We start from the raw sequence: 21905 nt of genomic DNA, 5'->3' as shown, positions 1-21905 counted from the left end.
CTTCCTTCCTTCCTTCCTTCCTTCCTTCCTTCCTTCCTTCCTTCCTTTCTTCCTTTCTTTCTCTCTCTCTCTCTTTTTCTGCACCTTCTTGGATACTCAGGCTTGAAACCTTGTAGTCATTGACTCCTGTCAGTATCTCTTCCCCATCCACATCTTGGCTCAGTCTGGGCCCCTGTTGTGTCATTAGATGCTCCTCTCCTGGACTCTCCACATTCCAACCCGTCCCTGCTCAGTTCCCATCTTCATGCTTCAGCTGTAGAAGCAACCTGTGGTAATACTGTGCCATCCCATTTTCACCCGGCTCCATTTCCAAGTTACGCTTAGCTGCCTTGACTTAGAATCTCAGCTCATCAGACTGATCTGGTCCACCCTTCTCTTCTGATGATTGGGTGACCTTTTAGCAAGATGGACTGACCAGCTTCATCATTTAGCTCATACCAGCTGATTTGTAACTAAGAGCTTGAAGCATTGGTGGGAAGGTGTAGGACTCATCCGATATACAGGTGATTCTGCCCACCAAAACTGGGGCCAGCAAGGTTCACTCAGTATCTTCTCACTCTCCCGATCACCCAGCATAGTGCCAGAAGGTAAAAGTAGAAGACATTTCTAGGTTTTCAGTAGAAACATTCTCAGATACCCATGGGTGAATCTCTGGATACAGCCCCTTACCCTGGTCATTCACACTGGCCAGAAAGCCAAACTGGGTCTTTGCAGCCCGCAGCATGTACTACCTGTAATACTGGCCTCCAGTGCACTGTGGCCTTGTATTGTGGTCATGGCAGCCTGTGCTCTCGTGGAGTACCAAAGCATCTCTCCACTCTGAGTTTGTTGAGCCTCTGGGTGGCCAGGGTCTGCTGTGCTCAAATGGGCTCTAGCTGTTTTGATCTTCACAAGGGCAGCATGAGTGAGGGACTGATTCAAAATGATAGCTTCCAGAGTCCCATCATCAGCTCGCATTGTTCCTGTCTGTCCTGAGCCAGCTCTGGGTGGGAACAAGGATGTGTTCTCGAAGAGGCTGTCAGTGTCCCAGTGGCCTCATCACTGCTGTGGCCTGATTAATTCCAACTGAAAGCTGCCACATGCAGGAGGACAAAGCCCAGACAGACAGCCAACAAAAGACAATAAATGTCCCCTTTGGGCCTGTGAGTGTAAGGGGCACATTTTTAGGGGACTTTTCTACAACACTATTTCTTCATCATCTTTTAGAGAAAAAACAATATTTTTCTTTGCACTCCGTCATGAAGCATTTGCCTCCTCCTTATTGATGTGTGTATTGTGACTAATAAGTATTAATGATATTAATTCTGTTTGTGACAGCAGCTCAGAATAATTACTATTATTTGCAATAATATTTTCCAAATTTGGGTTAATTCATAAGTCTTTTATGGAAATGTCAGCATTAGGAGTCTGTAATTAAAGCAAAAGTAAAGCTTCCCACGGTTGGCTTCAGAGTTAACACCCCAGAATCTTAGCCTTCAAAGAGATTTAGTTCCCATAGCAAAAGACCAGAGGTCTTAGTGAAGGCATGATGTTGTCACATGGTTAAAAACTTTTTCATGTGTACTAATAATTGACTTAAGCATACTGTTTGGGGGCCTTCTAGATAAACACAAGAGAAAAGGGTGGTTGGTAAACACTGCTAGCCCCACAATCCCAGTTTCCAGAACCTGTATCCAGCCTCTCTCAAAAAAGCAAAATAAATAGGAGCAGACAACAGAACCACAGCTAGTATTCACAATCTTCTTCAGGATTCCACCATCTCCTCCTGGAGTCCATCATCTGCTTTGGGTGTCCACATTCCTTTTCTGTGGCTGCATTTAGCCTATGATAAAAACAATAGGACTATCTTCATCCCCTGAACAAAAGTTTAAAATAAAAATGTTTCCCGGGTAACCTCAAAGGTCTTTTCATCTTAAAAGAAGAGAGAGGAGAAGGAGGAAAAGGAAGAGGAGAAGGGGAAGGGGCAGAGGGAAAAGAGATAGATGGTGACAAGATTCACACATCTAGACAGGATTGGAATATCATGGAAAGAAATAGCACAAGGCGAAGCACCAGCAACCAAAGGGCCCTGGCATAATTCAGACCAGCTTCCCTTAGATGTAAATGAGGGTGGAAAAGGTCTCACCTGAGCCACAGCAAAAACACACTGCCAATGGTTTAGGGGTGAGGCTGTTCTGAGGAAGGTTAATTAATTTTTCAGGGGCACCAGAATATACTATTAACTGTCTCAGGAGAAGTAATTTCATGAGAGTAATTTCCAGAAGGAGTTTATTCATCTTTCACTGGTGAAAAATGTAGCTGTAGGAAACACCATAATTCGCTGCTTTTGAATAACGCTTCCCCACTCTTCTGGGAGTGTGATCATCTTTGACAGTGTTTCAAATGTCCCTCTACAACCACTATGAGAATTTTCATTTGTTACTATGAAATCGATGCGATTGCTTCCCTGAGCTGCCTTCGATGTGGCAAAATGTTTGCAGGAGTTAGACATCTCCATCTCTTTTCAGAAACTACCATTTTGAGAAGTTTTAGGGTAGTTACCTGAATATACCCTAAAATGAATACTATAAATTTAAGTTGCTTTCATAAAGTGATGCATAATATTTAGGATGTATGCTAATAGATTCACTTTTTCATGAATACATGTATAAGTCCATATATTCAAGCACTTAGTAAGATATTTATTGAGTCTCTGCCATAGAACATTGGCAAAGTTAAAAAATTAATCAGGCAAGACTTTGTACTTAAGGTAGTGAGTTATAAGTAACAGTTTGAGGTGGGAAAAAAAAAGCTGTAAGTTCTAGGAGGTTCAGACTTTACCTCATGGGAAGCCTGGCACCAGGACTAGGGCTTGTGGCCAAATTTAAGCTTCATGGAGGAGGTGGGGTTTGGCTGCCCCTCAAAGGCTCCTTTTAGAATGCAGAAAGGAATGAGAGCCCCAGGGAGAAGGGGAATCAACAAAGGCCCTGGGAAAGGTACAGTACCCTGAGGGAATGATTTGGCTGGGTGGAGGGACACAAGGAGAGGAGCTGGGATGTCAGATACAAAGAGAAATGGGTGTTGGATCATAGACCACATGGACACTAGGTTACAAGCTTGGGCTTTGTTCTCCAGAGTCTGCGGCCTTTGAAGGTTTTCTACATGGAGGACGACATGGTGAGATTTGAGCTTTAAGGTCGCAGTGCCTCTCACACTATAATGGAAACCCCTATCGCTTGGGACCTTATGAAAGTGCACATTCTGACACCAGCATATGAGGGGCGGAGCGGGAGACCCTGCAGCTCTAACAAGCTCCCAGGGGCAAGTCCTTAGATCAGAATAGCAAAGCTATAGAGAAGCCCTGGGCTTGATTGGAGCATGACCTTACGGGAACTAGACACACTGTTATCTTGGCTGAACAGATCACAACAGGTTTTTGTTTTGTTTTGTTTTGTTTTGTTTTTCAAATTCAAGCCTTGCTTTACCCATATATGTATTCATGTATTTCATTGTAAGAACAAGTGCTGGGGTCATTCTTCAGGATAAGACTTGTGGGGAAGAGTGACACAAGGTATCCATAACTGAATACAGACGTGAAAACAAGAGAAAAAAGAAACTGGTCAGAAGTCTGCCCCTGGGGTTCTTCTGTGGTTATCCAGAAGGGCTGAGGAAAATGAAATGGCTCCTTTTCAATGTGAAAAATCAAGTTTGTACCAGGAGAGAACTAGATGGAAGCAGTTTGGGGGCATGAGGCTAGACTTGCCTTGCTCCGGCGACGCCCGTTGTCTCCTCCCGTTGTGTTCACCCCCCACAGCCCCCACCATGAGTGCCCACTGCTTCCTCTGCATGAGCTGTCCCCCACACCTTGTACGCTTAGGCCTTGTGGAGCACCCGATTCCGTCTAGTTTCTTCTGGGGCTCTTCAGATCTGCTCTAACCAGGGTGCAGAGATTTTAAGAATATTGTCAGTAGACACATATTGTCTGTGCTTAGTTGTGACTTATGGCATGCCATGTGATTTGTCATACTTGGCTACCATGCATAAAAACCCAGTCAAAGCAGTTGGAATAATCAACACTCCAGATACCCACTATACTTTAGATGGTAGAGAGACTCAAAAGCCTCTCTAGCAACTGCTTTGAAATCTACAAATAGATTCTGTCAACCCTACAGCTATTGCAAAGTTTCTTAAAAAGTTTAAACATACTAGGTAACTGCCCCCGAATGAATATATATTTAAATATTCATATTCAAAACTCCTACCCCTTACTACTCATATTCACCAGTACTTTTTATGCATCGCAGTAAAATGGTTCATAGATGTCATAAATTTTCACATGTTGCAGAAATTCTAAGCTGCATTTTTTGTTTGTTTGTTTCGAGATAGGGTTTCTCTGGGTAGCCGTGGCTGTTCTGGACTCTTTTTGTAGACCAGGCTAGCCTCGAACTCACAGTGATCCACCTGCCTCCACCTCCCTGAGTGCTGGGACTACGGGCATATGCCATCTAAACTGCATTTTAAACTGAACCTTTCCAGATTATACCCACTTTTCATGTTATAGTACACCTAACATATTCAGTCACATAGGCTTGTATTTTAAAATATATAATATGTCTATGTTATATAAGGAATCCTCTCCAATTTGTATTTCATCCTTATACACAGTTCACACTGACCTGCCACCTATGTGGGGCCAAGGTCTGAGCTGCTGAAATCCAGGACTGGGTGCATTTGTTTCCTGTGTCACTTGTCTGTTTGTTGAGATGTGAGGCCCCATTCATCTGAACCTGGGGGAAACAGGCAGAGAGGCGGGTGCAGAGAGGTATGAGACAGCCAAGCCATGACTGATGCCATGGAAAGATGAGAGTAGGAGCTGCCAGAAGCATTTTCTGAGGCCCAGTCCTCATGGGTTGTTAGAAGAGAGGCCTCAGTCTGACTGCATTTTTCAGTGAGTATGGTTTGAAGACTGGGAGGGCCAGGGTTTCGGTATACTCTGTGTCTGGTGAGGGCTTTCTTCCACCTTAACTGTGTAGCTCATATGCTGGAGAAAGAGCAGGTTCTGGCCTCCTCTTCCTATGAGGGTCCCTGAACCTGTGGTGAGTACCCATGATGCATCTAAACCTCTTCCAAAGTCTCAACTACAAATGTCCCCCTTTGAATTGGGGATGGGGATGGAGGCTTGACCCCACAAATCTGGAGAGGACACAGTGTTCCATCTGCAGTGCTGAAGGACAAAGCTGGGAATTTACATTTCACAAGTGGTGAAAGAATACTCATGTGGCTCTGAGGTCTGAACTCCTGAAGTTTGTGATCAAAAGCAGTGTTGAGATGGCTAATGGAAGGAACACTGGGGTTCGGGGTGGGAGGCAGGAACACATTTCTGGAATGTACCAACAGATTCACCAGGCAGGTGGTGGGGTGGGGTGGGGGTGAATCCCACTGGCCACTGGAATCATGGGTCTCCATTTCCTATGGAAAGCCAGATGAGTAGGCATGAGAGGTCCTCGTGGGAAGAAGTTAGAGTGCCAATAACTGAATGGAATGAAGGAAAGAGAAACACCCAGGAAGGTGTGCTAAGAGAGCCAGGGGTAGGCCCTAGGTCAACAAAGAAAATGAGGAGGGCAAATGTGTATAGAAAGCTAAACAACGTTCTCCAATGGAACTGACCATTCTTATCTCTCGTAATGAAAGTACATGGCAGATGGGATTCATCTATGGGTCTTAGGTGAAAAGATTATTCTGGATTGTGTAGCTGGGTCCTAAATGGATCATCTTACAGGATGGAGGCTAGGGAGTGGTATGGCCCCCATAGGTAAGACACGGTGACATGGCTACAGAAATGGACACTGGAAGAATTCTGCCCCAAGCCAAGAAGCCATCAAAACCTGGGAAAAGCAAGGAATGGATTGTGCCCTGGAGTCACTCAGGGACTGGGCTCCTGTTCTGCCCAGAGGTACCTACTTAGGATTTCTGAGCTCCAGAGCTGGAATAAAATGTGGATGGGTGTGCTAAGTTGGTGGCCATGTTACCAACCACAAAACATTAATTTGTGTGCACCCAGAAGTAGACTGGAAACAAGAGAACTGTGCTGTGTTAGAAACCACAGCCAGAGCCAGCCAGGGAGGAGGCTGTGGCTGGTGGAAACACAAGCCACCGCGGAGACAGAAGGGGTCTGAGTGGAGACTGTAGGATCTAAAAATCACAGGAGAGGTGCTGGGGGCAGACCAAGGTACTAATCAAAACTGAGAAAGGGAAGCAGCGGAACAATTACAAAGAGAGGCTTAGGGCAAGGTCATCAGGTGCTTGGGCATACCCTTGAAGAGGCTAGTGTGCCCTCATCTTCCTCTTTGCTTTTCCTTTCCTTTTCTGTCCCAAGAGAGCTTATTCAGTTCATCTTGTGTTTCTGTCAAAACATACTGCCTGGAACAAAGCAACAGAGAGCTTATTATGAGCTTGCATTCCTAAAACTGTGAGCAAAACCTGAGTGCGAGAGATGTAGCTCAGTGGTAGAAAGATTGCTTAGTTTGTGCAAGGCCCCCAGTTCAGTGCCCACTAACACACACACACACACACACACACACACACACACACACACACCCTAACACATGTAATGCCTTTTTCTAAGTTGACTGTCTCCATGTCTGTTACAGTAATGGCAGGTCACTCCAGTTCTCCCCACATATGTTATATTTCTACTTTAAAAAAAAAGTTAAATTCTGTTTTTAAAATAGTCCTGTATGTTCAGACAGTGTCAGACACTGCTAACAAGTCAGTTGAGGCTCCTACCCTCATGGACCTAAGTTCAACAATCAGCTAAAGCATGCCATGTATGTAGAGAGGGTACCCAGTAAGTCCTACCTGGTCAGAAGTGCTTTAGAGCTGGAGGAATGGATCATGCAGAGATCTAAGGGGTATTAGACCTGGCTTTCTAGAGGAACTGAATGAAGAAAAGGTCCACGTATAAACAATAAAGGGATCATTAGCTGGGCTTCACTATAGGAACTGGTAGTCCAGCAGCAGACAGGAAAAGGATGGGGTTCAGAAAGAGGATGCCTCAGCAGTCCCAGCCTGTTGCTAAAATGCCTAGAGGTTTCTCCTGAGTTGCTGGTATTGATTCTATGCTTGAAAGCCAAAGAAGCTGGTGTATGATCTCAGCTGATGATCAGCCTTCCTGCCATGCTGCCTTCTTCTACCTTTTTTTGTTTGTTTGTTTGTTTGTTTGTTTGTTTTTCAGTTTGACTATGAACCCATCACAGGTATGTGCATTGGCTGGAAGGACACTCGTGCTTGTCCTTGTATCCACGCACATATGTATGTATCTCTGCATCTGTGTATACAGGTGCATATGTAGCCTTGGAAACTGAGGCAGCAGGTTATTAGGAGTGGACCTTGCAAAGAAAGTGAATGGTGACAGAACTAATCTGGAATCAGCAAGGTTCCCTCAAAAGGTGTGGTGTGGGAAAATGACAGGAAAACGTTCCTCCTCCTGCCAGTCTTCCACAGTCTAGCCCCATTAGCCAGCTGTCAGCCCAAGAACATTCCTGTATGTGTCCTGTGCCAGTCCTGACTGTACAGCTGTTCTATTGTGGTTCCAGTCAGGAGTACCAGGAAATGCTCATGGTTCATACCTGGGGCCTTCTTGTTTGCTCATGCTAAACTCACCCAGCTATGTGCCTTTCATCTCCTCATCACTGCTGCTCCTGAGGTCTCAGAACACCTTATGGGAAACTCACAGCCTCGTATTGAATTCACATAGCCTGGTACTAAGAGCTGTTTACTCTTCCCTGGTTACCCAATGCCACTGTTACTTATTAGGTCAGGGAGGGACATCAGAGTCCTCCTTTTCACTTATCTGAGAAACTGAAGCCAGATAAGTTGTGATCATAGAGCAAGTAAGTAGGGAAATGGTCACAAGGGACCAGCACCAGGGGCCATCCCTTGTCTTCTGCCTCCTGATTGTTTCACCTCTAGAATTTCTGACTAGTAAGGGTGAAGAGTCTGGTGCTGTGGTGGGATCTTGAAGCTGTTTGCACACAGCTTATATCTGAAGCTGGGCAAACATCAAGTATTCCCCTCAGACAGTGAGGAGCTGGTGGAGAATGAGGGTAGGGATGACATTAACTCTCCCCAAGCTATCCTCCTGCTTTGAAGGCAGCCAGAATCTCTGTTCATCACTACAGGGCCTAGGTACTCCTTCACCTTCCAAAGGGCATCCTTTGTCTACAAACTTAGTCTTCCATGGACATAGGAGGCCTCTTAGCCATAAGGCAGAGGGTGCCAGAAACCCATAACTTAGCCCTCATTGGAGAAGAAACTTGCTTGGCTTTTCATCACAGGTCCTTGGATCTCCATGGGCTCCAGTGCCCTGCCCAGGAGAGGGAAGAGTAATAAGCCATTGGCTTTTAAAGGCCTTGGGCAGGTGGCTGAGTGGGAGTTATCAGGGCAGGAAGGGGAGGCCAACTTGCTGCCAGAGGTTTGATGCTGCCTGTCCCTTGCCTGTTTTCAGGGGAGACTCAGAAGCAGGAGCGAGGTGAAAGCTGTGCCTCTGCTGAAACGTTGGCAGTGCCTGAGGACGCTGGGAAGCCTGCTGCCAGCTCCCCGGCCCAGCTGAGCAACATGAACCAGAGCTCGCACTTCCATCGTTCTCCACTACCCCAGCTACCTTCAGAAGACGTCAACACGGTGGGAAGGGAGATCACTCAACTGACTGATGGGCAGGAGGCTGCAGACCTGGAGGAGGTCACAAGGGAGGCTCCCACGGAGGAACAGAGGTGTGAGCCGGGCCTGTCCCCATCTAGCCCTGCCTCCCAGGAAGAGTGTTCCACAACCCCCCAGGACCGCTCACCTTCTTTACAGCCAGAGGCCAATGTGTCCAGTGTGGAAGATGACAGAGGGATCTCGGAGAGTGCAGACAGGAGAAGAGGCATTGTGCAAACATGAGAGGGGGGAGAGACTGACAGGGTGACACCTTGAAGACACCAGGGACAGCGAGGAAAGGCTGAAGCCTCGGAACAGTCATCCAAGCCCCTTTCTGCTCAAACACCTCCCTGTCTGCAAACGAGAAACTGCTCTGATCCTGCTATGAGCTGGGAGCACCCAATGGTGCCAGCTCTGTCTGATTTATTAAAGCTGGTCTGTGAGCTCCTTGGTGTCACCTCTGTCTGCCAAAGACGTGCTGCTGTGAACATGTCCGGGCACAAGAATCGTGGTTGCCATATGGCTGCCTTTCCACATCCCTCTTCCTGTCAGCATTTGTTTTATTAGAGAGAAGATGTTTTTCTATTAGCATTTAATGTTGTCCATCAAAATGATGGGACAAGCTGGGAAAGGAAGGGCCCCCCACCCCCCAGGTCTCAGTCTTGGGAATAGCTAGGTGGATGGAAGGAAAGATGTAATTGAATGAAATGTGTTTATGGGCCCATGGCTGCATTTTTGTCATGTAGAGGATCTCTGAGGATCCCCTAGCAATGGGTGATCTTGGCACCCAGTGTTTCACAGTGGCAAGTGGGAGGGACCAGAGCAGGCTGGGAAAGTTGAGCTGCAGGTTGGAGAAGCTGTTTGCTGACTGAGTGCAGATCTGAGCTTTCTAGTCTAGGTCTGGAGGTTTCACTGGTGTGGAGGAATGGGTAACAAGGCGTTGTTGGAAGTAGGGGCCTTTTCAGTGGAAATCTGATTTTCTGTCGTTGTCATTGTTAGTTAGATGATACTAGAAACACTAGCTGTCTTTATCCAGCCTAAGCTGCATATAGGATGATGTGGGTATTGCGGGTTCGGGGACAGCTCCATGCTTAGTGCCATCCCAGTTTCCCTTGAAACCTAAACCATTCACTCCATCAGCAGAATATTGCATCTGGCTGTCCAGGTACTGGACTTTCAAATACAGGACTTGGAACCTGAGGCCTAATTGGGAAGGGGGAAAAGTGAGTTTATGATAGCCTTGACCACTGAGGAACCAAGTGTCAGATCCAAGAGGAGGGGAGGGAGTGGTCAACTCTGCCTGCTACTTCCTCACAGAGTGAAGATGAGCTACAGAAATTTACAGGGCCGTTGAGCCACAGGCTTTCCTCTGAAGTGGGCTCAGTTCACCTCCCCAGGTATGTGGTAGTGGCTAAGATTCCCTTAGCTCACACCACCTCCAAGAGCTAGAACTGATCTCTGGAACTCCAGCCAGAAAGAGAAGCTCAGAGATGGCATATGATCCCATTCATCCTAAAACCTGTCTCTGCCCTGGGATCGTGGGGACAAGGATACACCTTCAAAGAGGGACCCAAAGCCCTGCTTATCGCTCTGTATTCCAGTCTGTTTCCTGCTTCTGAAGGCCAGGCCTATAGGGGAGGAGGCCCTGAGGCTGCAAGTTCATACAGGCCACCAGCCCTGAAGGTGCCTTTTTTGCTCGATGGGGCTATGGCTGCATGTGTTTGGTTGCATGTGGTCAGTATTGCTGTATAGGGCACCAGAACAGCCAAGGGAAACCCAGCCAGATATGACTCAGTAAAAAGAAAATGAACACTCTCACCTCCCAGAAGCTCTGGTTTGGACACACATGCAACAGGTATCATCTTTGGGGACATTCATCACTTTCTGGTGAGTTGGGTTTATAGTAAACTCTAGCACAGTCTAGTAGGACAAGGCAAGAAACTGCAGTGAAGCTCATGGTCTGTGCTTTAGGGAGCCAGGAAAATAGGAGTCTATAGCTTGAGCTTGATGTGTACAGCCAGCTCAGGAGGAAACTGTTATTAGATGGAATAAGAGCCGCTAAGCTGATGTTGTACGTATGTAACCATGACAACAAACATCCCCACCTCTGCTGTGACCACCCAACACGCTTCTTCTACTCCATAGACATTAAAGAGAGTTCCAGACACTACTTACAGTTTCCTTTGGTTTTTTTTAAAGAGTTAGCTGTGGTATTCTCTCCCTAATTCAATCATATAACCTTCATGCATCGTGGTATTCCCAGCAACAGCTCATGCTCAGAGACACTTAAACAACAGGGTAATGAATTCTGCTGTGTGGCCAGAGCATCTTGGAACTAATCCCTTCAAAAATTTTCCGGGGATCTGGGTATCCATCTCCCATCTAGTTTGCTTTGGGTCATTTTCGTTTGTGGCTACAACAGGTCCAGATCCATGATCACACGTTTGAAGGTGCAAGGTTTTTGTTTTTTGTTTTTCTCCACACACATGTGTAAAGATCTTTTAAGAGGCAAACGGGAAGGAAAAAAGGTTTTATGCCATACTTTGTCAGTCACACTATATCACACACCTAAACACCTAACTAGGAAGTGATATCTTTGTGATGGGTGTGGGTTCATTGAGATTTACCCTCTGGGTTGGCCCTAGACTTCAGACACTAAAGGAGACACTGACAAGACAATCATGTCTTAGGCAGCAGAGTAAGCAATTAGGTAGACTTGACCCCTACATATCTCTTTTGTTCTAGCTTAATGATGCAGAATATTATGTTGCCAATGGGTCTGAGGCTGCAGGGCACTGCTGTTAGTTAGGAAAAGACCATGTGCTCTCCCTGGGTGTGGTCCACCCTGGTTCCTAGCTTTGTTTCCTCCTACCCTGCTTCCTCCATGGTATGCCTGTTCTGTTGGGTTTTCACCTTAATTAGTTAGTTGTTTAGTCAGTTGGTTAGTTTGTTTATTGGTTGATTGGTTAGTTAGTAGTTAGTTAGTTGGCCAGCAGAATGCAATGAACAGTCTAGAGACTTGATAGTCCTGAAAGAAAGTTTGTTTGCAATCTGCATTTTCTGTGCTTGTGAACCCTTTGGTATGAACAGTCTGTAGGGTTTTTGTCTGTGGAAATTGATTGGTGCTTGAGAAACTGGCCTTTCTCACCCTTACTCCCACCCTTCCTAAGCTCCTCCTGCCCCTTTGGCTGATCCCTCCACCTCACCCTCTTCACCATTCCTCTGAGCCCCACTAGCCGGAAGGTCCCTGCTAAAGCCTCCTCCCCACAGCTGACATAAGTCAACCGAATTAGTTTAGGTTCTTGCATGGTGTTCTATACACTCCCATCATCCATCTCAATGCTGGGTCCTAGAAAGGGCCCTGTTGGTGACATTCCACATAGCAGGTTCTTCCTACATCCCTGCCCTGAAAGTACCTGCCCCTATTTCACTATCTGGCGTGAAAGGGTCATTTCACTTGCTCATTAATATGATTCTTTCCCATCTGTCACTCTACAGTGACAACTTGTTTTTGTCCTTCTTGCTTTTCTTCAACTCCATTCGGACACTCTTCCCCCTACCCCCACCTTAAATCAGGTGTTTTCCTGGCATCGTTGTGAAGCCCTGTGAATGCCTGGGTATGGCCCTCCTCTTTGGAGATCTCTGCTGGAGTGTTCTGGAAGGTATGTTTGGGAGCATCCTTCCTGATTCTGAGCACTCCCTCAGGAGGCAGCAGGTAGGCTGTCCAAAAGTCAATGGGTGGCCACAAAAATCACACTTTAATGCAGTCCTTTCCCCTGGGCGACTGAACAGAGAGCAATGTAAGATCAGAGAGAGGCAACAGGAGTGCGGGAGAGGCTCTAATTAGAGGGAAAAAGCAAGAAAAGTAAGAAGGCTTAGTCTCTCCAGAGTATGGCTGCACAAAAACGAAACACCTTGACACAGCATGGGGGCAATTTACACCTCTCACTAAATGACAATGTTTTCTTTTGGCTGTGGTGGGCAAGTCCACACAACACTGAAAAGTTTCACTTTGGCGAATCCATGTGAGCTTGGGAATGTGTGGGGAAGGAATGTCAGCTGAGATCCTGCAGGATTCAGGGTTTAAAGGGCTTGCCTGTTAAGCAGGAGTTGAGTTTGAGCCCAAGAATAGAAGGCGGGGGAGGGGGAGAGGCAAGACGGCACAAAAATGCAGGTGTGGTGGGCTCACAGTTGTACTCCCAGTGTGTGGAGAGAGAATGGACAGGGGAGGGTCCCTGGAACTCACTGGGCAACCAGGTTAGTTATTTGGTGAATTCCAGGCTAATGAGAGACCCTGTCTCAAAACAACAAAAGTAATGGACCCTTCCTGACTAGTAACAGCTCTGATTGTCCTCTGACATCCACACACACCGACACTATACACAAACAACATTAAATTACCTTAAATACATTGTACTGTTCCTAAAGACAACAACGACAAAACACTTGCTATTTTGTAGTTTTGTTTAATCGAAAGAAAGGACTTCTCTTTTGGGTACAGGGTTCTGGTTCCTTCATGGTGTATTATGTGTAACTAGATCTTGTGACACTGTTACCTGAAATAAAGAAGCCTGGAGGCTGGGGAGATGGCTCAGTGGATAAAGAGCTGGCTGGGCAGGCTGAGGGGTTTCAATCCCAGTATCCATGTAAAATCTGGGCGGGAGGGGCAGCCCTCCTATAATACAAGCCTTTGGGAGGTAGAGATCTAGACCAGCCAGGTTAGTAACAAACCCTGCCTCAACATGTAAAATGCAGGGGGATCAAAGAAGTCACCTGCCATTAGACTTGTGCCTCGCACTTGAGCACGCGCACTCGCACATACATGCACATTCATGCACACACTCATTTGAAAACAAACACGGGATTACACAAGTGCACACACACAGCGCATACACTGCATGTGAAAAAGAAGAAGGAGATGGAGAAAGGGAAGAAGGAAAGGAGGGCAGGCTCTACGGCTCAGGGGAGAAAGGTGCTTGCTGCACACACCGGGCAGCTGGAGTTCAATGCCTAGCGCCCGTGTGATGTGTGGCCTCCACGCATGCATCATGGCAGCTGCATGCTCCCATCCTCCCATCATTCACACACGCAAGATGAATTGTTTTTAAGTGATAGCTTTCCTGACTGGGGAATCAATAGTCTACATTATGTCTGTCACCTTTCCCCCAGCCTTCACCAAGGCCAAGGCCAAGCTGGACATTACTTCCAGCATGTTGTGGCGACTTAGCCCTCGAAATCTGTCACCTGAAATTCTCTGATCAGATGGCAGTAGTGGAAGCTGCAGAGAATGTAAAGATTTTTATGCATTTTGTCTAAACAGCAGATCTAAACTCAGTTGGTTTATTTCTCGCAGGCTTTTAAGTTGGCCCAAGCACTCACTGATTTGCTCTATTTTCTTAAGTTTTTTAGTATTTTTGTGTATGTGCACTAATAAGCCCCACTCAGAGGAAAAAATTAAAAGCATCCCTGCCATTCTGAGAAACAGCTTATCCTAACATCTAAAGATAGCATCCCTAATTATTGTCTACATTGTGTATAGGCTACGCGGGCTCGAGCATTATTCCTGCTTTACCAGCTGTGGGTAGGTGCAGCCATTACATCAAATGCTTCTAATTTTACAGAAAGAAATCAAAACAAGTGTGGGTTTAAGACCCAGCAATGAACGCAAACCCTGTGAGTCAAACCAGCAAACTGATTAGCAAGCAGGCCAGGAAGTCAAAACAGCTAAGAGATCCATAAGCCAGATCTGTACGATGAAAGAAGTAAAAATAGAAGCCAGGGATCAAGTGGAGTCCAGGGGGCGGTGTTTGTGGCACACAAGATTTTGTGCCAAGAGCCAGATGTCTGCCTCATAGCTCCCAAACTTCTCTTCTCCTTCGGCACCCCCTCAACTCTCCAAAGCTGAAAAGGCAGAGCTGTGTCCTACAGCCTCTGGTTGGTTTGCTGTAGAAATGCTTCTTGGAAACCTCAGGTGGCAAGCCAACCAGGTGAGGGTAGCACACGCCTTGAATCCCAGCACTCAAGAGGCAGAGGCAGGCAAATCTCTGAGTTCTGAGCCTCGTCTACAGAGCCAGGCCTACACAGAGAAACCCTGTCTCTCTGTGGCATTCTTTCCTTTGCTGAAACCCTTCTAGTTACATGACACTACTTCACAAGGTATCTGGATTCCATTGTTAGGGATAGCTTTTTGTCTGACTTTAGTTTCGGCTGTTCATAGACTAATTGGATGTATATTAAAAATCCATGTTCTGCTAAGCACCTCTCATGAGCAACACCCCATTTAGGCCTCAACACAACCCTGTGAGATGATGATATTTTATATCAGTTTTGTGATTCCCTCAGGTCAAACAGCTTGTTAGCATGTGGCAGAGCTGGTGTTCAATCAGGTCTTCTTATGTGAGCCCAAGCTGTCAACTAGCACGCTATAGCCGTTCCTTTGCTCTTAAAGTAACCAGCAATTTGCCGTCTTGTTATTTTCCCGGTGTTTCATAGCTCAGGACAGTTGCTAACTCCATGAATGGGCAGAATAAATATGGGCTGGGTCGGCTAGGGTGTTCAGTGGCCCAAGAAGAATAGAAGGCAAGCCATGAGCAACACCTGCTCGGCTTCCCCATGTGAGTTGGCCATCATATGGCATCAAGGGAGAGGCTTCAGCTGGAGATGGACTTTATTCCTCTTTTGATGCTGGCACCAGCATCTCATTCCCACAACTTCTAACTGAGGAGACAGGGTAAACTCAGCATGGGAGAAGGGATTCTGGGATGGTTCAGTTTGTACCACCGCTCAGGCGGGGGAGGTGAAGGTAGCCTGAAAGGACTGTGTTGGGAAGTCTGTGCTGGGAGGCAGGTGCTGTCTCAGATACTCAGAGTGGGTTTGTAAAGGTATAAGACGTATACCTTTACATCAAGCTGTTCTCTGATATCTGGGGAGCTGCCTTCCTGGGTACCTCAAAACTTACCCGGCTCTCACCAGGCTAGGGACTCCCAGCCTGGAACTCACTTCACAACTCACTTCACAGCAGATACTTTTTTTTCTCTCCTCCCTCCCTATTCTTTGGCTCTGGGCCCTGTTTGTGTCTTTTTGTAGAGAGGTCACACACACCGTCACATTTAAATGTCCTTGAATGGCTGTTAAGCTTCAGTCCTCCTAAAGGCATAGCAATTGAAGGACTGTGGAGGGCAGGGAAGGCCTGCTAAGGGATATCGGGGTCGGGGGTGGGCGGCAGGGAAACTGAGCGGAGAAGTCTCAAAAAAGCACACAGGAGCAATGCAGGACTGAATTGCTGTGTTTTTAATGTACGGCACAAAGGTTGCCAAGTACCCTCTCATGGGAGCCGCTCTGCACAGGGTGCAGGCACCATGTGGGAAACAGCTGAAAAGCGAGCGCGGGCACAGCAGGAGGTGATGCGGGACATGGAATCCTAGGGGTGTGTGTGTGTGTGTGTGTGTGTGTGTGTGTGTGTGTGTGTGTGTGTGTGTGTTGGGATGGTCTCTGGGCATCTAGGAGGAACAAAAGGGAAAAAAAGTCCCTCGTGTCGGATGCTGGGGGATAGGAAGGAAAAGATGGACAGGAGGAAATGGATTTCCGCACAACTGAGGAGGATGTACTCAGGTGCTGCCATCGAGGTCCTCAGCGTGGAAGGAGAGCGTCTGAGCACATGCAACCTGGGGAGAGGGGTTCTCTGGCAGCAAACAGACTCAAAGACTCTTTCAAAGGCTTGGGACACAGGGGGACTCTTGAGGTGGGTCTGGGGCACGAAGGAGTCCTGGGTCTGTGAAAGTGCTAGGGCATGAAAAGATTCCTGGGTTACTCAAGGTGTCCTGGGACACACAGCAACGGTGTCGAGGGCACATGGGAACATCTGGGGCGCCCAGAGGTGGCTGGGGAGTTCCGTGAAGCCATCAGGGAGCACACAGAGGTGCCTGGAGTGCCTGGAAGCATGTGGGGCGCGCAGAGGCGACTGTGGTGTCTGGAAGGCATCTGTCTAGGAGTGTGGAGGCCTCTGGAGAGAGGGTGGTGTCCGGGACCTGTGGAGGCATCTATGCGTGAAGCAGCTGGGCTCTGCGGCTGGGAGTGCCGCTTAGGTGGTCTTGCACTCGCTCTCCCGCCGCCGCTTTTTGCGCTCGGCGTGCTCCTTGGCCTGGCGCTCCCAGGCCGCAGAGCTGCTGGCACCCACTATGCAGCAGGCGAGCCGGCGCCCCGCGTTGCCGTTCTCCACGCTGGCCTGGTTGCCGCCGCGGCCCAGGTCATCCTCGCCAGCGTGGACCACTACGGCGCGGCCCAAGATGGAGTGCGGGCCCGCCAGCGACGCAGTCAAGCCGGAGCGGTACTTCCAGAGGCGCCCATCGCGCACCAGGAAGTTGCCGAAGTCCCCCGGGTGCTGCGGGTGCGCCACGGCCAGCGGGTTGTAGTGCGGCCCGGTGGACTCGCAGCCCTGGCTCAGGTCCCCGAACTCGTGCACGTGGATGGCGCGGCTGGAGACGTTCAGCTCGTCATCGAAGCCCTCCAGATCGAAGAAGGCCTCGAGCTTGGCGCCCGGCGCTAGCTGCCGGAAGAGAACCAGACCGGTGACCCGAGGCTGATCGGCTGCCAGCGTGGCTGACGGCTCCACCCTGCAGGCCGCGTGCAACTCGGTGGCATCCACCTCCCGCCGCCGTCCCAGCCCCAGCCAGATCTCCAGGACTTTGGCGTGAGTGTCGCTTATCTTCTCAAACAGGTCAGGCTTGATCTCTGCTAGGTCGAAGCTGGACTCCCCGGGATCCAGCATGGTCCAGGTGACAGAGCCGTGGGCCGCCAGAAGCAAGCCACAGAACAGGAAGGCCAGCATGGCTGAGGTCCTGCACCTGCGGAATGTCCCCATACCAGTGGGAGAAAGCAAGTTTCAGCTATTTGAAAATTCCAACATCAGGGGCCTCACTTCTCACATCCCAAACCCACAATACCCAAGGGATGTCCCGGGCTATCTCCCTTTGCTTGCTTGCTTGTTTGTTTGTTTGTTTGTTTGTTTGGGGGATGTGTCTCCAGGGTCTGCTGGGTACCACGCACAGGGTTGGGAGGTTGTGTTTATGGAAGTACCAAAACTATATTCAGTAACTCACAGAGATCTGAGTCACACAAGGTGACAGTACTCTCAAGTTCTGTCTCCATAGCAAAGGAGCTGGAAGGATTCTTAGGGGCTGTGTGTGTGTGTGTGTGTGTGTGTGTGTGTGTGTGTGTGTGTTTACGAGATGTGGAGAACCTCACAATAATGAGTTGAGGGATGGACTCTGGAGACAGAGACTGGGGAAAGGCAGTGGGCACAGTCCAGGGACAGAGACAGAGAAACAGTCAGCCTTAGAACTAGATAGGGAGCTATTGCAGGGAGCCAAGGAGGAAAGCATGAAAGCTATTACTAAGAGGAGTTGGCAAACAGAGAAGGGTGTGGGTGTGGGAGCAATGGCAGTAGGGAGGAAGAGAGTAGTTACCAAAGGCTGAGGTACCCCAAAGAGGAGAACAAGTGGGTGCGTGTGGGTACCAGACCCAAGAGGAAGTGGGCTAGAATGTGGGCAGCGGTAGGAACATCTGGACAGGCATTTGGAAGCTCAGGTCCGGCATTGGAAGAGAACAGGAGACTGGCTCAGTGTTGAGTACACATCAGACTCTCTTCTGTGGGGGGGGGGGTGTGTGTAAGGGTGAGGTTGACATCAGACGTCTTCCTCAATTGCCCTCTACCTTATATACTGAGACAGTCTCTTATGGAACCTGCAGCTTGCTGTCGTCCCTCTGGGCAGCCCGTCTCCTCCTCCAGGTCCCTGAGATTCCAGGTGGACCGCCATGCCCATCCAGCTTTTTACACGTCTTCTGGGGATCTAAACTCCCCGTCTTTGCTTTACCCACCAGCCCATCTTCCCAGCCTGGATCCAAGACTCTAAAACCAAGATCCACAAGAGGCCACCACCCGAGAGGCTGCGATTCAGAAGAGCTTAGCTGTTTAAATATCCTGGAATATTTAATCAAAGACAATGGAAAGGTCCAGAATTCAACCTCAGTCACAACACAGCTGACTCACTTCATATGTGGGTGACTGATTCCAGGATGCTTCAAGGATTCCAAAATTCATGGGTGCCCAAGTTCCTTATGTAAGATAGCAAGAACTGTGCCCAGAAACAGCTCAGATAGCCCTGTGTCCTTTAAAACATGCCTGGACGGCTTACTGAAGTTAGCAGGGTAAATGCTATGTAATAGCCATCACAAGAAGAAAGGCCTGTATATGTTCAGCAAAGACATAGGGTAGGATTTTTGTGTGAGTTTTGTAATTTCTGTCTGAGGTTGTCCAAGGTACATAACCCAAGGACATGAAGGGTAAGTGACTTCATGGGGACACAGTCCATAGCCTCGGCTCCTTACCTGTAAAATAAGGCCAGTTCTGCTACCAAGGGCCATGGCCAGGGTCAAGGCAGATATTTATAAACGAGATACTTTCACATTTTAAAACCTGCCCTAAGGGATTAACGATGCCTCCAAGGGGCTGGTTGAAGGTCATCTGCGCTTTCAGAGCCCTTCTACAACCCCGGAATAGGTGCCATTTAAAATGAATGGAGTGTGAGTTCTTTCTATAGCTGTTACAGAAGGACAATTTAGTACGGTGATTATAAGAATGGATTCGGAAACTCGCCCCATGAATTTCAAACTTGACTACCACTTATGCTCTGAGGTTGTCTGCCGCTGCTGTTTCTGTGCTCAGCAGCAGCTGAGCTGAGCTGAGCTGAGCTGCAAACTCGACGGGCCTGCTTGCTCTCTGAGCCTGTTTCTTATCTGCATGTTTCTCATCTCCTCTCACCGGGGGAGCTCGCTACCAGGCTTCAGAGAGAAAACTGAATTAATTGACAACACCTGTTGAATACTCGGGCCAGGCATTGTTAAAAAGCCTTTGGCATATATGAGTTTTATACATAGATAGGTGTGTGTGTAGGTCACTGATTTAGCTAGATTATAGGCCAGAGAGCCTTCCAGTCTCCACCATTGTGCCTGCCTTTTACGTGGATGCTGGAGATGGAACTCTGGACCTTATGCTTGCAAGGCAAGCACTTCACTGACTGAGCCATCTCTCCAGTCACAAGGTTTGATCCTGGTAAGCACCCTGTGAGATGGGTGCTTATCTGGCTTCAAGAGGGCAGAAAGTTAAAGCACAGAGGTGTCCCTCCCAAGGTTACATATTCACTGAGGAGCTAAGGGGAGGATTTGAAGGTGAGCTGGTTGGCTCTCAGGCCCAGCTTCAGAACCACACCTTACGCTTTTCAACTAGAACTCTCCTACACAGCAAGTTCTCAGCAAAAGGCAGCACACTGCTGCCAGAGAGCAGCTGCTGATGGAGCTGTGAGCACCGTCAGCTGGGAGATGCTGGGGAGACCAGAAAAGGAGGAGGTACTCAGAAAGGGCTTGAGAAGGACTAAGACTGGTAGGTCTCAGGGGACGCAGAGAGTGAAGGCTACAGACCCCTCCCTTTTGACCTGCCCTAGTGTGGCGCTGCTGTTGAAGCTTTGAGGAGAGGGTGGCGCAGCCTTGTGCATCTGTCCTTTGCTCTCACTGCACAGGGACCCTCTTCTGAGGCATCCTGCCATGCAGGAATGTTCTGTGCTCACGTTTCGCTTCAGGAATTCTTCCTGCTAAGCCCAGAGCAAAATCCAACTGAGGTGTGTTTGTGGGCTTTTCTAGGAATGAACATTTTAAAAAGATATTCTCTTAAAGGAGAGAGAAAGAGAGAGAGAGAGAGAGCATGTTTTGTTACCCCCAGGTAAACCTGGACTCCTTGTTTGTCTGTCTCCTCTCCTCAATTGTTGGCCCTCAGCTGCTCTTTAGAAGGAAGCTTTGCTGTAAGCCAGAGGTGACCTTATCCTGGAACTAATGACTTTGAGCAGCAGGTGATTCTTCAGGGTACCTGCTCATCCTCCATAACTTCAATACCCAAGCCATGCCATGTCCCAAGACAGCCTTCATCATATGACATTTACAGTGCTAAAGACTTCTTGGATGACCCACTGCAGGCCCGAAGCAGAAGGCTTCCTCCCCACCACCTTCCTCCCATGACCCTACTCCCCACTCTAGAGCAACCAGGCTTTTCACTGACTGGGTTTCTCTCCCGAAAACATGATTGGACCTTTTCCAGTAAGTGCCGGCTGCCCAACCCAGTTTCCAACTCTTAAAAAGCACACTCCTAAAAGAATTCAATTAACCTCAGTTTGGCACGCACCTGTCAGGCTCTCCCAAGAGCACTTTCCCTCTGGCGAAGTGGGGGGCAGCACCCAGCTAGAGGCCTGAGGGAGAGCCTATGTTCTGCCTCCCCGGGGCTGGCTGGCTGGCCGGCCGGGCCGGCTGTTTGTGAGCAGCAGGGAGGCCAGCCCCGGGGAGTGGTCAGCAAAAGGGAAGGAGGTCATTGGACTGGCTGGGAGAAGAAAAGCCAGCCTGGCTGTCCCCTGTGGTAAAATTGCTGCCTCCTCCTCCTCTTCCTTCTCATACTCTTCCTTCTCTTTTCCCTTTCTCCTTCTCCTTTTCCTCCTTTTTTTCCTTCTTCCTCCTCTTCCTCTTCCTTTTCCTCTTCTTCCTCTTTTCTTCTCCTCCCCCACTTCTTCTTCTCCTCATCCCCACCTCCCAGATCCTTTCCCACAGCTAGTTCCCCTTGCCAAGTATGCCTTTCCTGACTTCTCTGGCTTGTGCAGACGCAGTCAGTGACCTTCAGAACGCAGCAGGGGAGCAGAAATGAGAAAGAAAAATAGCTTGTTGGGAGAGGTACAATGGTCTCTTTATTGAAGGGCCTTTTCTTTTCCCCTAACTCCCTCAGCTATTGACTTCTTTTGCTGGATGTTGGTATGTGTTTAAGGCAGACATGGGCACTTGGCAGCTCAGTATGACACTCTCTCCAGCTCTGTACCACCACACAAGGTATAGGGCAGGCATGGGAGTGTGCCTTCACAGCCTTGTCATTTCCTGCCTGTGTGCTCCTGATGCCCCTCCCTCCACCTCCCTTTCAGCACCTGTGAAATAGGCATGGGATGTGAATAGCCCCATCCCTTCAAGAATCAAATGAGTAAACCCACTGTCTGGCTCTCATAATGACATTAGTGAGTCAAATAATGAACATAACCATGACGAAGACATTATAACTGTTGTCAATGTCAACAAAGGGGGGGATTGTTTGTTTCTCTTTGAAACAGGGTCTCATGTATCCTAGGCTAGTGTCAATTCACCATGTA

General features: G+C 48.3%; 2 protein-coding genes across 3 annotated transcripts in view; one reads left to right on the top strand and one right to left on the bottom strand.

The window, feature by feature from the left end:
* Positions 1 to 9123, top strand: part of Ccdc149 (coiled-coil domain containing 149) — a 92444-nt gene extending 83321 nt beyond the window's left edge. For both annotated transcript variants that reach the window (XM_055624004.1, XM_055624005.1), the window contains one exon: positions 8486 to 9123. In XM_055624004.1, the coding sequence (XP_055479979.1) occupies positions 8486 to 8919 (434 nt within the window). In that variant the 3' untranslated portion in view covers positions 8920 to 9123. The remainder of the gene's footprint in view (positions 1 to 8485) is intronic.
* Positions 9124 to 15951: 6828 nt separating this feature from the next.
* Positions 15952 to 21015, bottom strand: Sod3 (superoxide dismutase 3). The gene is made up of 2 exons (XM_055624014.1): positions 20906 to 21015; positions 15952 to 17519 (listed from the first exon to the last, which is right to left on the bottom strand). The coding sequence occupies exon 2, from the start codon at positions 17501 to 17503 to the stop codon at positions 16757 to 16759; it is 747 nt and encodes a 248-aa protein (XP_055479989.1). The 5' UTR covers positions 17504 to 17519; positions 20906 to 21015; the 3' UTR covers positions 15952 to 16756.
* Positions 21016 to 21905: the final 890 nt, after the last annotated feature.

Source organism: Psammomys obesus, unplaced genomic scaffold, assembly GCF_907164565.1.
Source record: "Psammomys obesus unplaced genomic scaffold, mPsaObe1.curated_primary_1811, whole genome shotgun sequence".
Lineage (NCBI taxonomy): Eukaryota > Metazoa > Chordata > Mammalia > Rodentia > Muridae > Psammomys > Psammomys obesus.
This window is presented reverse-complemented; position numbering and strand designations above follow the sequence as displayed.

Excerpts from the sequence above, each read along its gene's own strand:
- Sod3 (XM_055624014.1), bottom strand. The coding sequence starts at position 17,503 with ATGCTGGCCTTCCTGTTCTGTGGCTTGCTTCTGGCGGCCCACGGCTCT.